A 13,642-nucleotide genomic window follows, 5' to 3' on the forward strand; every position below is an offset into this window, starting at 1 on the left:
ATTGATTGTATAAAAGCACAGAAACACTTGCTTACATGATGGCGTACCAGCCGGAAAGAGGGATGATACGTACCCAGCATGCCTTATGAAAATGCCGGTGACGCTTTTCCTTTGTTGTGCTCATGGGAAATGTATTTTTATTTCCGGTCCCACGATTGAATCTCCAGAACCAAACGCTCGTTATTTTCCAATTTTCATGTATGGAGTACATAATATACCATAATATCATGACACAGCAGAGTCTGTAGAAGATGTCTGTGTAAACTGATGTCTGTATCGACCCAAATACTGCAATACAGACTACAGACAGACATATACTGTATAAACGCGTTTAACGTGTAGTTGTTCACTTGTTTCATTATGAAAAAACATACATATATTAGCAACAACAAAGAATCATAGTAATCACCAACAAAATTCATAATTATATGTGATTTCTTACAAACTGTATTTTACAGCACACGGTATTTTATCCTAATATTATTTATTGTTGTCAACTCCATCGGTCACGCATGCGCAGTGACAGACCAGGTCAGGTCAAAGCGCTAACTGGGCAGAATGGAAGCTATGGCTGTGGTGCCACATGTAAAGACTTGATTTGGTGCTAATTCAGGTAAGGAGCATTGCGAATAAACCGTGTGGTGGCAGCTGCACCGGCTTTGGTCTCTTTATATGACGCTGAACGAATCGCTGCGGCTAACCTGTTAGCTTGCTAACAACAAAACGCAGTGCTAGCGCGGCAGTGCTGTTAAGAGAAGCCCGTGTCTTTCATGTCATTATAGCGTGTTTAAACTGTGACAACATGAAAATACTGTGTACTCATGCACTGTAGGCTCGACATGGGAAAAGGCTGTAAAGTTGTGGTGTGTGGCCAAGCAGCTGTTGGAAAGACTGCCATCTTGGAACAGTTACTGTATGGGAATCACAGCGTTGGTAAGAAATGCTGCTGGCTCGGTGTGGAAACTTGTCAGTGGCACTTTTCTACTTGTAGAATCTGAAGATCTTCACTGGCTCAAAATTAGATGATTGAGCTGAATAGTTAAAACCTTCTCTGACTCAGGATACACTCAACTATGAGTTTTCAGAGTATGGTCGACATTAGTTTCAGTCTGAAATCAATAATACAGGTTTCTTTATACCTATGAAGCTGTCCAGGGCTTTCCATTGTCATTTCATGATTCTTTCAGACAATCAATTTGCATTATTATTTTCTTACTCTGTTTATGCCGTGTTGTGTGTGTGTTCAGGCTCTGAGTCTAATGAGACGCAGGAAGATGTGTATGTGGCCTCAGTGGAAACTGACCGTGGTGTGAAGGAACAGCTGAGGCTCTATGACACCAAGGGCCTCCATGATGGACAGGAACTGCCCAAGCACTACTACTCAGTGGCAGACGGCTTTGTACTTGTCTACAGCATCGACAGCCTGGAGTCTTTCAAGAAAGTGGACGTGCTAAAGAAGGAAATAGATAAATCTAGAGATAAAAAAGAGGTGTGGCTGGTTCAAAGTATTCTTTAATAACACATATATTGTTTCTCTATAGATAGTATTCCTCTTTACAGTTAATTGAGAATGTGTACTGTCATTATAGCTAATATCCTGCATTACCATTGTCAGCATTTAGAGTTAAAGCAACATGCTGGAAATAAGACTTCCTGTAACCTGTATATAGCACTTGCATCTGACTAGCTTAAAATGCCTGTTCAAAGCAGTAATAACCCATACCACATAAAGTTAGCTCTTGCAGGTAGCGAGAAATTACCTCCGTGTACAATCAACAGGCTGTACAGGTAAAATATAAATTTTCAAAAAATTGAATGGAATTGCATTTGGACTGCATTTTTTGTTACCTCAGGTGACAGTCATTGTGCTGGGGAATAAGACAGACCTACGGGAGCGGCGGCAGGTGGATCAAGACGTGGCACAGCAGTGGGCACGAGGTGAGAAGGTGAAACTGTGGGAGGTGAGCGTCAGCGAACGCAATTCGCTCATCGAGCCTTTCACTCAGCTGACCAGCCGCCTCACACAACCTCAGAGCAAATCCTCCTTTCCTCTGCCGGGACGCAAGAGCAAGGGCACCCCGTCCAATGACATCTGAAACCCCATAGAGCCCCTCACTCCTCTGTGCTCCTCTTAATGATAGACTGCATTCACTTCTTATGGGAACAACCAGCAAGACCAGTGCTGCTGTGTACATCTGACCATTTTACACACATTTGGAGGAATAGTTTAGCATTTTAGGTACTGGCTTTTTTTGTAAGTGAGATGAGAAGACCAATATAAATATTATGTATGTGTGCTCATTCTAAAGCTAAATAATTTATATATTTCAAATGGTTAAATCCATACACAAACAGAAAGACATGGTGGTGAATTTTATTGTTTTTTGATGAACGGCAAGTTATGCATCCATCCTTTTGTACAGCATCCCCAGCTGTAGTGCTGTTTGCTAGACATGGTTATTGAACACAGCTTTTGGAGGTGTATTCTGTACAGTGAAATCATTTTTGTAAGCTAATTTGTAGATGGCACTAAACCAAACAACACCTCTGTGACAGCAAGAGTTCAGGTAAAAGCATTGTCACTATGCGCTCAGCGCTAAAACATAATTGAATTTACAGTTTACTGTGGTCTTAACAAAATGAATGTTAAAGACAACATTAAATGGCTTGATAGTTGAATGGGATTCTACTGGAGATGTACCTAATAATGGTAATAATAATAAAATGTCCACAAAGCATAACTTTTCCCAGAAACCACTAATTGTTTCATTAGTTATATTTAATGGTGTTGATAGACAAAGTTTGGAAGTTCAGGGTGAACCAGACTAGCATTTTTCCTCTGCTTGTTATGGTAAGCTTGGCTAAATGACTCCTGATGCCTGCTCCATACTTAACACACAAATATAACTTAACACACTAATATCAATATGAGGATGAGGAGTTGTAGTTGATCTTTTGCAGCAAATATGATCTGATACAGCCTTATAAGGTCTGGCACCAAATCTTTTTTTTTTTTTTTTTTTTGTAGCTCAAGAATGCTGCAGACCAGCAGTTTTTTAAATAAGACTGGTACCAAATATGGTATTTCCCATTGGATGTGAATGCAGCTATTGACCTATGTCCTCTGGCAGGACTTGGCTAGCCATGTCCAGGCCATTTCATATATTGAGTAGGGCCTAGCAGCAATAATATTGAAGGTACTGCCTTTAATTGTGATGTATGGCTTCATAATGTGTCTGGCATTAGCTGCACTCTGTTGTGTTATCCAGCTTATATAATCCAGTAGGGCTACTAGATAAAGCTATGTGCAAGCCTTTAACAGTAGAGATGTCAGTGTTGAGAGGAATATTTATTTTTTACCTAATTTATTTTTGTCACATTAATGACTTGTGTTCCTGGACTTCTGAGAATGGTGAGACTTGTATAAAGGGTGAGCTGCAGTTTTCTGTCCTTAATGTTTAGGAGTAATAATATTTCATGTGCTGCTAATACAACAGAGTTAGTATGAGATTGTGACTTGCACTTTGCAGTCTTGCTAACCCTAATTTACTGTGTTCAGTAGCTCCATCTTAAGATGCACTGAATAAAAAGTAGCCTCTTCCTTTTAAGTCGTCTGAAAACTTTATTTTGTTGGTGAATATGAACTCAACATTTTTATCAAACCAAGTCGGTGGTTCAGTCGGTCATGTTTAATTCTTTAAGGGAGAAACGGAACAGCTTTTCATTAATACAGAACACAAATCACAACCAATATCCATCCATATCTAAACATGTCTACATGTGGAAAACACCGTTTCAAACACCAGGAGTCTGGAGGGGGAAGCAAACACCAACTGGAATTTTTACTACATGTAAGAATTTACACTGACATAATTAACCGGGAATCATGCTGTGACACATTTCATCTAGCAGTTCAGTATTAATGTCCATCTTCAAGCACAAGCTAAATAAAGAAAAAAAAACAAAACAAATGCATTATTGCCAGTTTTGATTATATTTGGGCCAGAGATAAGTTACAAATACAATAAACAACAAAATGTCAGGATTTAAGACTTCAAGTTTGAGATAAAAATCCACCCGCCCCTCTACCTGCTCTTTCCCCCTCCTCTTCTGGAGCCACAATGCTCACCCTCCCCCCACATTCCCAAGTCAGCCAACCGGCATCAGCCCTGGTGATTATGTTGCGTAGCGTTTGGTCCACTGTTTGGCTATCCTGTCATGTTCAGGTCTGTTTGTTGTGTACTGTGTGGCGATGCTTCCAACCAGAGGGTCAGCTGTGAACGAAAACAAAGCACTACATCAATATGTCTGCACTTGTTTCACAAATCTGTTCTGTTGACTTGTAAAACAGAGACTGCTGCACTGCACCTGCACTTTCCTTTCTCCTGCCACGAACACACAGCTTAGTAAAATTTGGGAAAACAGAGTTGTGACTGCAAGAAAATAAGCCAGGTATTATGCAGCAAACATGTCAGTCAGATCCCACTATGAAGAAGCCTGCCCTGCTCTCAGCTTCATTGTCAGTATGCACTCAGCTGGCAGCGCTGTAGGTCCACCTAGCTACAACTAGTGCGGTCTAATACGATCCCTTTCAACTGAACAGCTCTTTTGGAAGCTGCCATCTGTGCTGCTTTTCAACTGGTAACACCAACTGCTGTTTCTATTATTTTGTCTAAGTGATTGATGACTCTTGTACCTGATAATGCTGAAGTTCAATAAAATTCTACTTAGCTACTTTTGTTAACAGCTTCGTTAATGTTGTGACAGGTCAACAGAAATGCAGTTTGTGTGTTGCAGAGGGACATGAAATTTAGCTTCTAAAGGAGAGTGTGAAAGAAGTTGTTAACCACTGACTAAAGATATGTTGGTATTTTTGTTTTAATGTGTTTCTTTAATCTTGTGGTCCTCAAATATTTGACATACTTGACCAACAGTTTTAAGCACCACCAGCTCATATTAACAGCTTGAGAAAATGCAGACATAACATTTCAAAATTAATATTTTCCATTTGTTGTCTTTTCAGTGTGGAATTGTTCTTCAGGTGTCTTGGGAATATGTAAGAATGGGTTACGCTGCGTGAAGGGAATTGGTCAGATATACACGCACTATATTTGTTCTATGTATTTTTTATTATGAATGATGTAATATATGTCTTTTTTGCTAGTAGTATCTACTGCTGCAACAAGTTAACTGCTGCACAGCAAGTCTTTGATTAGGATTAAAGCCTTTTCCACTGTGTAAGTAATTTTCAAGTAATACTAATCTTTCTATTTTTCTTTCACATGGCAATGTCTGTTCATGGCTAACTCAGTGAATAGAAACCTTACCAAGGTTCCACATTCAAACCTTCAAAACCCATTACTTCCATAAAACAACCACTTACTTATAACTACATATATTATATGCCTATAGTTTTGTATTATCTTCCATTGTCCCACAGGGATCATTATGGTCTGACCTAATCAAATTCCTGAAATAACATCCACAGTTTAACTGTATAACTGCAGCATTTATTTTACAGCTACAGAATGATATAAGGCTTAATGAGGGACGATGAGTGGAGCCACTAGCTAAAATTAAACAATGGTTCAAGCTGTTTACATTTAGCCAAAGCTAATACCTCACAAAATGAAGTCCAACCTCAGAAGAGAGTACCGCTTTCATGTAATGGCCAATGTGATGCAGTAAATATTTGCTAAATGCTTTTCAGGCAGTCTAAACACAGATGTTGCGTTTTCAGCTTCAATTTGGGTTTTGAAACAATCAAAGGAGAGTCATCTGGACATATAATGCAACATGTGACTGAGGTTCTATGAGCTGGGGCCACAGAGAATAAGGAAAGGTACTAATTTAAACCTAAAACGTCTGAGGGAAAAACACATTTTTTAAGCATAAATATGTTCAACAAAGGCACAAAATCATATCTAATCAGCAGGTATACTGGGTTTAACTAGGTGCAGCTCTCACCAGGATTGCAGTCAGTGAGCAGGGAGCAGATGGACAGTAGGACCTTGGAGATGGTGAGGGCAGGACTCCAGTTGTCCTTCAGGATGTCCAGACAGATCACCCCCTGGCTGTTGATGTTACAGTGATAGATCCTCGTACGGAACGTCACCTGGAGAGAGAGACACAAATGGAAAGGGTGAGTCCATATTCCGCAGCTTTAATACATTTGTTAAGTACCATTTCAGATCTCATTTGAAATGCCTACATTAAATCAAATATCACTGAGCAGCACTTATAGTTTCATCCATTAGAAACCAGTCTGGACAATCTTATTCCATTACAATGCAAATGGTATAGTATTTATTCTGAAATGACAAGCGCCCCCTCATATTTTACAAATGTCCCCCTGTCAAATTATACAGCATATGACTTCCAACTACTGAAAAGAAAAAAAATACAAATATCAGGGCTGAGTCATCCTACATACTGGAGAGGCCAGAGGATTTAAGATTACCGATATGAGTAAAATTTTACTTTCCATAGGAAAAGAGTGACCTCTAGTGAAAAATATAGGAAAATGACACCTGTGTAAAAGAGCTACTACTGCATGATTAACAAAACAGGCTTATCTGGACTAACAACTGTTTACAATAAGAGTTTGACCTTGGGTGGTTTGAAGGGGTAGTCTGGTGTGAAGGCGATGTCCAGGAAGAACACTCCACCCTCATACACAGAGCCTGGAGGGCCCAGGATGGTTGACCTCCACTCATAGATGTTGTCTCCTTTAGGGCCGGCACTGTTGGTACACAGGAAATGTTAATTCTCAATAAACGTGTGAACATCTAAAAACAACTCAAGAAGCTCAAAAGTACCAAATTCCAATTCAGTTATAATAATGGTGATGTGACTGTGGGAGTATAGGTCTAATGTGTAAGTGGTCTTCAGCATTTGTTCAGTAAAACATTCCCCTTCTGCAGGAACGCCACTTAGTGCTCTAATCAAGATTAATCTATTTTCCATGTGGATTAACACACTTCCTTCTAAGCCAGATGCAACCAGGCTTTGTCCTCACTCAGCCATCCTATGTCTACATGTTTGCAACATTTCTTTATTTTGGCAATGGCTAACGTGGCCAGCTTGGTTCTCTCCAAAAGTAACCAGCCAACAAGCACCTCTAAGCTTGGTATGTTCCCAATTGACTCATCTATAAAAGATCAATGTGTAAAACTAATATGTAAAGTTTTTATGGATTACATGTCTATTATAGGTTCTGAGAGCTCCTGAGATGACCCCTATATTTCACACACTGCTCACTCCATAATATCATGGTTAACCTAATTCCAATATCCCTGTTTATGACCAGAGCCCTCAACTTTAGCCTCAACATTCCTCTTTCTGCTATTTATTTTCCATGTGTTGAGGTTTATTCTGCAAGTCAGTCAACAGCTGCTGAACTCTAGTGTCTATACAACTACCATCCTTGTAATGTTTTGCAGCCAGAAATCCATCCAAACATCTATTCCACGTCATCTTATTGGTACTTCATTGAAACAATAAAGTGCAATGGCCTGTGTAAGTCATTATACCAACAGAGTGGGAAGTGATAAAAAGAAAAAAGATCAACACAACTTCTTTTGCCTGTGGAGATAAAGCTGAAGAGCAGCAGGGCTGATGACTGTAGCTGCTTCACAGGAGCCCTGATTCAACAGCAGCAACACACTAACGACGACAGCTTCTGCTAGTGTTTTAATGGTGGACATGTTTTCAAGTAACTGACTGCCTGATGAAGCGCTCCAAACTACGCTTTACAGCCATTTCATCTGAAATGATAAGCAGGGCTCTTAAAGCATGTTTGTGGAAGTGAAATGAAGGACTTGTTCTGCGGAAACTTGCACATGCATAATGTACAGCAGTATATTTAGACAAAACATTTGAATATTTTAAATAAATTAAAAAAAACAAAATCTATTATTCAGACGCAGCAACTCTGAGAATAATTCAGTGCACAAATCTAGACTGTGTGTAGTCACTAGTTTCTGTACTTTGTCTGTACTGAAGGAAATGTCAGGCAGTAATCTGACTTTCTGAAGCAGATGCTCCTCTCTACCCACTCTTTATCACAACTGAGTATGACATAAAAACACCACTTTCAGGAATCAGACCTTTTATACAGAATGCCAGAAGTTCATGGCTGTCACCAGTTTGTCAGCTGCTCTCATTCTTGAATGAGCAGCAGGACAGAATCATTTCTCGTCCTCCAGCAGTGCTGCTAAACCTAACGCTACTCATAACATTTTTTTAATGGCCACATGAAGTTCAATGATAAATCACGGTGGAAGGCCAAGAGAGAACAATCCAGACTCATCAAATCAGTAGATCATAATGTCATATTTGGATCTTTGTAGATCTGTAATAAAACCCATATCTGACCAAAAAAAGAAGTTTGGTGGTTACAGATTTTTAAAATGAGGATTTGCTGCTTTTTATTGCCTTAGATTATAGTGAACTGAATATCTCTATGTTTTGTACTGCTGGTCTGATCAAAGCAACAAATAAAGATGTCATGGCATCTGGGAAGTTGCAATGAGTTTCACCATTTTCTAATGTTTCATCAGGAAAACAGTGGGTGGATTAATCAATAAAGCTAAAATGAGAAATCAGTCACTGGCACATACTACGTCAGTTTACTATCATACTGTTACATGACAAAATAAAGGGATCAAATCTTCACATTTGAGCCTCTGGAATAAGGATGAACCAGGAAATTGGTTTGGCATTGGCCCTTATCTGTTTATTTCTGTGATTTGGCGCTATACAAATAAATTGAAAATTGAGGTTTTAGAGAATTCTCCGAATGACCACAAGCTGTTTGCCAGGGAACATGGAGCCTGGTTACTCAGTTGGTAATCTGGCATGATGTCAGGAATCTGATGGAAACTTAACCTGATGAACAGTTTGTAAAGACACTAACAGGAAGACACTGTGGCCTAAAATAGGACACCAGTATTGGACAAAAGATGGTACTTTTGGAAATGTAACTCTGTCATTTTGTAACACTGTCTATAGAAGACATGCATAAAACACAAAGTTGAGCTATTGAACTGCTTCTCAGCAATCACAAATATTGCATATTTTCATAATATAATACAGCTTTAGCCCCCAGTAAACAAGCATATTCTAAACACTATGTTAACACTGTGCTCTACAGCCACAGTCACATCACACATCAGTCACGTCAAGAGTGAACAGTTAAAATTTGCTATAATTATAAAAGGTGGAAATATTCAACTTGTAAAAGTACCAGTTTTCTACCAACAGAACTTTGTTGCCATATGAAGTGAATGTTGTGGGTGACAGGAGACTATGAACCGTTATAGATAACTACATAGTAGACGTGGTAACTCACCTGAAACTAACTAACAACACAGAAGAAAGCACCCCTCTGTTATAAAAATACCACATGTCCCTTAGAGGAATATACTTTATTTACACTGTGTCAGCAGCATTCCTGCTGGGAAACCCTGACCTCAGCTGGGACCACTAATATACATGTTACTGGTCACATCACAAAAGCTCAGTCAGGACCCGCTGCTATGCCAACAGTAGATATTGTATCATTTCCCAGTGAATGGGCCTGACTGAGGTTCCTTCACCTGACTAACAGAGGCGTCTCACATTCACAGATGAGCCACAGGCTTCCTTCCCATCTGCCCCCTGATGCACACAATAGCCACCCAGTGCTTTGTGTGAACCAGTAATATGCCATGCCATCACTGTTGTCATTCATACAATATCAGGGGGGGCTTCTTCGGCGACCTCTATGTACACATGCACTGCAAGAGGAGTGCTGAGATTTCAGCCGTTTCATTTTTTCTAGGCCTTTAACCTTTCAAAGAGGCACACAGCGGTTTTTACTGACTCCTGCAACACAGCACGGAAGAGCAGTGCATGAATATTCATCTCCATATTGTGATTCAGATCACATCATATAGCAATGTATGGAGTCACGAAATAATGTACAGTCTCACCGAGTAAAGTAGCAGAGTCCCAGAGTAACATTGGCTTGTTACATGACTGTCAGGCTACAGCACGTTTTATTATTTAGCAGAACGAGGGTAGGGAGTGTGTGTGTATGGGTGTGTGTGTGGGGGGGAAGTTGCCTCTGACTTGTAATAACAGGAATTTGTGATAGCTATATCCCACACTAGTCAACAAGAACCACAAAAGAGAGGCTTATTGTCACTTAACTGATAGTAGTATGCAAGCACCTAATGTACAGTGTTTATCTGCTGTGACTAAAAGACTAACAGTGTAATAACCAATACATCAATGGTCCCATGTCAAAATCATGGAAGGTCTCTTGCTTTCTTCTGATACAGTGTGAACGCAGCAATAAGATGTTGGAATTTAAATGATATAATGTTTGACAACGCAAGTTGCAGGTAAAACTTCTTCATAAAAGTACAGTTGAAAAGCTAAGGCATGACATTTGATTTTTTAGCAGAAGAAGAAGTGGACCCACAGTCAATGCTGCATTGCTTATAAACCCAGAACAACAGACCTTCTCTTCCATGGTTTCTTTCCTGGTCTCTTTAACACCTAGCAGGCTTGTAATTCTCACACATCAATTAACATTTCAAGTCAAAAATAGCACAGTGATCCATACCTGACTGCTCTCTCAAGAGATGTGAAGTTAAGACTTGTCTTTTTTTCAGGTGAGACTACAACTCCATCAAAAACGTAACGTTACTGTAGTGTATACCCATTACTCTTGTGCACACTGATTCACGAGGGCTATTAACCTGCAAGTTACTGTTTATTTTTAAAAGAAAAAAAAAATATTGCACTAATCAAGTAAAAGCAGTCAGTGAACGACATTAATACGAGGCCCTGTAGGACTGCAGAATTACAACTACTATATATTGATTTCTGTAGTTAAATAGTTGTAAGCCTCACAACTGATCATGAATGATCAAAACACATGCTGAGCACATTCCTATTATTGTTCCCCATCTTTAAAGGAATCACTTCCACTTGTATTGTCTCAATGCCTTTACCTCTCAACCCACTGCTGAGAGTCTCATCTCTTTATTGTAGACCTCAATATACACACTGCAACCAGCATATAGTGGGCTTCATTTTCAATCACTATCTGCTTGCAATAGAATTGTGATGACAAGGATAAACACTGTAATAAGCTGCCTGACTGAGACAGTATAATGACTCCACTTTAGCTGAGTGCCAAGGAGACTCAGTAGTGCAACGGCACCACACGCCCACCCCCTACCACCCTGCCAATTTAAGACAATGGCAATCAGCCTGTAAATGTTCTTTCAGCGCTTTATGAGGATAGTGCAGGGTGGATATCACATGGTAGCATTCATAGTCCACCACCAAAACAAAGAATCAGACTCCTCATTGATCAGTTTGTCTTATGATTAGAGCTGGGGAAGAAGGCCGAATGCAGCATCATGTGGTTAGTAAGGAATACATTCTAATATCCATACATACAACTGTGAGCAAGGAAAACCCCAAATAAAATCATTTATGTTCAGCAGAGTTAAATGTTATGAATTACTCTATTCTCTATTGCTGCCCCGAGGTTGTGGAACAATTTGCCTTTGTATCAAAGACAAGCCCCTACATTATCCATGTTCAAGGCACGACTTAAAACCTATTTCTATTCTCTAGCCTTTGGACCGGCGTGACTGATTTATAGATTGTTTTATTGATAATCGTATTATTATTGCTCGCTTACTGTTTTTTATTTATTTCTTGTTTTATGTTCACTTGATTCATGTGTTGGTTTCAGTGTACGGCACTTTGTGTCAGTTGTTGCTGTTCTTAAAGTGCCTTATAAATAAAAGTATTATTATTATTACATCATCAAATTTGTAAAACTTAAGAGATTAATTTGGAAAACAGGCATGGTACAGTATGATAATATTCACAATGTGATTCTATTGAAAGTATAAATGACTGAGTTAGTGGCCAACTAAAGAAATCACTGACTAATTCAGGCATGTGTTCCCTAATTTAGTGCAACATTAAACCATCTGAGTTCACCTGTGTGTAACTGGATACCAGTAATGCAGACGCGTACAGTGTGTCAGCATCTGTAGTGCTTTCCCACTGCCAGGACTGAGGGGACAGTTTGCTGTCAGGCAGGTTCTACATGAGAAGCTATAGAGTCATTTAAACCAAAGTGATTTATCTCCTCTCAAGCATGAATGTGCCAATGTATGGCCGTTATGCAAAATAACCAACTACCACTGTGACGCCCTGTAGCAGTTCTAATAAAAAGATAACTACAGTTTGGGATAACTTAAACTATTGTGTGATACTTGATACCTTAAATTACAGAAGTTACATAAACTACGGAGAAGCCAAATACACAGTTCAGTCATGTACAGTGGGTACGGAAAGTATTCAGACCCCTTTAAATTTTTCACTCTTTGTGTCATTGCAGCCATTTGCCAAAATCAAAAAAGTTCATACATTCTTTTTTAATAAATTTGCAAAAATTTCTACATTTCTGTTTTTTTCTGTCAAGATGGGGTGCTGAGTGTACATTAATGAGAAATAAAATGAACTTTTTTGATTTTGGCAAATGGCTGCAATGACACAAAGAGTGAAAAATTTAAAGGGGTCTGAATACTTTCCGTACCCACTGTATATTACCTTTGATAGTAAGAAGACATCTTAAACATCCTATCCACAAATGTTTGACAAAAATACTTCAAAAAAGCTGATACCTCTATAAAAATTCATTTACATACATCTTTTTTCTAATCCTCCATCCACAACCTAATTAGTCATTTTCAAAGTTCAACTATTAGCTGTTGTCTCCCACATGCAAGAAATCCATTTTTATATGTGCTGGAGATATGGTGTCAATCTTGTATGTGCAGGTGTTAGAGTGAGCACACAGACTCTCTCCTCTCCAGCAGAGGAATGTGAAAACTGAGCACAAACATTACTGTGCACAAGGAAGCACAAACAAAGGTAAATACTCTGTAAACTTCACTTTTGAGATTTGCATGATTCATGTTTGTTGAATTGAAATTTGCCCATTTTTGCATGATCAGATAACCTGGGTTTACAATAGGTTTACAACAAACTGATCTCAACACCAACTCTATTTCACCTATAGATGTTGCCTGAATATGAGGCTCTTCCATAGACGTTTCCTGGGAAAATGTTACAAATTAACATGCATACATTTACTACATTTACTTGCATCTAACAAAAGAAACCAGTCAAAATCTGAGTTGAAAACTCATATATATGGCTACATTTCAGGACATTATAGTCTTCCATATCCAGCTCTGCACACACTGCAGTTGGTACAAAAGAGTTAAAGTTCAACTCTCAACACTACCTGTAGGCTGAAGACAGATAAAATCAAAAATGTCCTTCCTTTGCTACCAACTAAAGCTTGGCAAACAGAAAGGAAGCTTCTTCAAACTTCCATCTGTGCAGCAGCAGCTCTGGGCTGCTTTCAGGGCTTTCCGAAGTAACAACGGTGTACAGGCCAGCCATTTCCTCTCCAGGGAGGAGGCTTTTTATAGATATGAAGAAGCTGTTGAATAAACCTCAGCAATCTCACACCCTAGTTGGCAATACACTGCAGAGGTGCAGACCAGGAAGGCTGTGTGATAAGGAGAGCTCCAAATTTAAATGATTTCTAACAGAA

At 39.2% G+C, this 13,642-nt stretch overlaps 2 protein-coding genes across 2 annotated transcripts in view; one reads left to right on the top strand and one right to left on the bottom strand.

Annotated features, from left to right (window-relative positions):
• The first annotated feature begins 497 nt into the window (after positions 1-497).
• nkiras1 (NFKB inhibitor interacting Ras-like 1) lies at positions 498-3,608 on the top strand. Its single transcript, XM_026301199.1, has 4 exons — positions 498-613; positions 833-933; positions 1,248-1,489; positions 1,854-3,608. The coding sequence occupies exons 2-4, from the start codon at positions 840-842 to the stop codon at positions 2,094-2,096; spliced, it is 579 nt and encodes a 192-aa protein (XP_026156984.1). The 5' UTR covers positions 498-613; positions 833-839; the 3' UTR covers positions 2,097-3,608.
• Positions 3,603-13,642, bottom strand: part of LOC113127003 (ubiquitin-conjugating enzyme E2E 1) — a 22,608-nt gene continuing 12,568 nt past the window's right edge. The window contains exons 4-6 of the mRNA XM_026301197.1: positions 6,610-6,742; positions 5,968-6,115; positions 3,603-4,274 (exon numbers count right to left, since the gene is read on the bottom strand). Of these exons, the coding sequence (XP_026156982.1) occupies positions 4,177-4,274; positions 5,968-6,115; positions 6,610-6,742 (379 nt within the window). The 3' untranslated portion in view covers positions 3,603-4,176. The remainder of the gene's footprint in view (positions 4,275-5,967; positions 6,116-6,609; positions 6,743-13,642) is intronic.

The sequence above is a fragment of the Mastacembelus armatus genome, chromosome 11, assembly GCF_900324485.2.
Source record: "Mastacembelus armatus chromosome 11, fMasArm1.2, whole genome shotgun sequence".
Classification (NCBI taxonomy): Eukaryota; Metazoa; Chordata; class Actinopteri; order Synbranchiformes; family Mastacembelidae; genus Mastacembelus; species Mastacembelus armatus.

Excerpts from the sequence above, each read along its gene's own strand:
- nkiras1 (XM_026301199.1), top strand. The coding sequence starts at position 840 with ATGGGAAAAGGCTGTAAAGTTGTGGTGTGTGGCCAAGCAGCTGTTGGA. Across the intron at positions 934-1,247 it reads GTATGGGAATCACAGCGTTG|GCTCTGAGTCTAATGAGACG; the intron begins GTAAGAAATGCT and ends GTGTGTGTTCAG. Across the intron at positions 1,490-1,853 it reads AATCTAGAGATAAAAAAGAG|GTGACAGTCATTGTGCTGGG; the intron begins GTGTGGCTGGTT and ends TTGTTACCTCAG.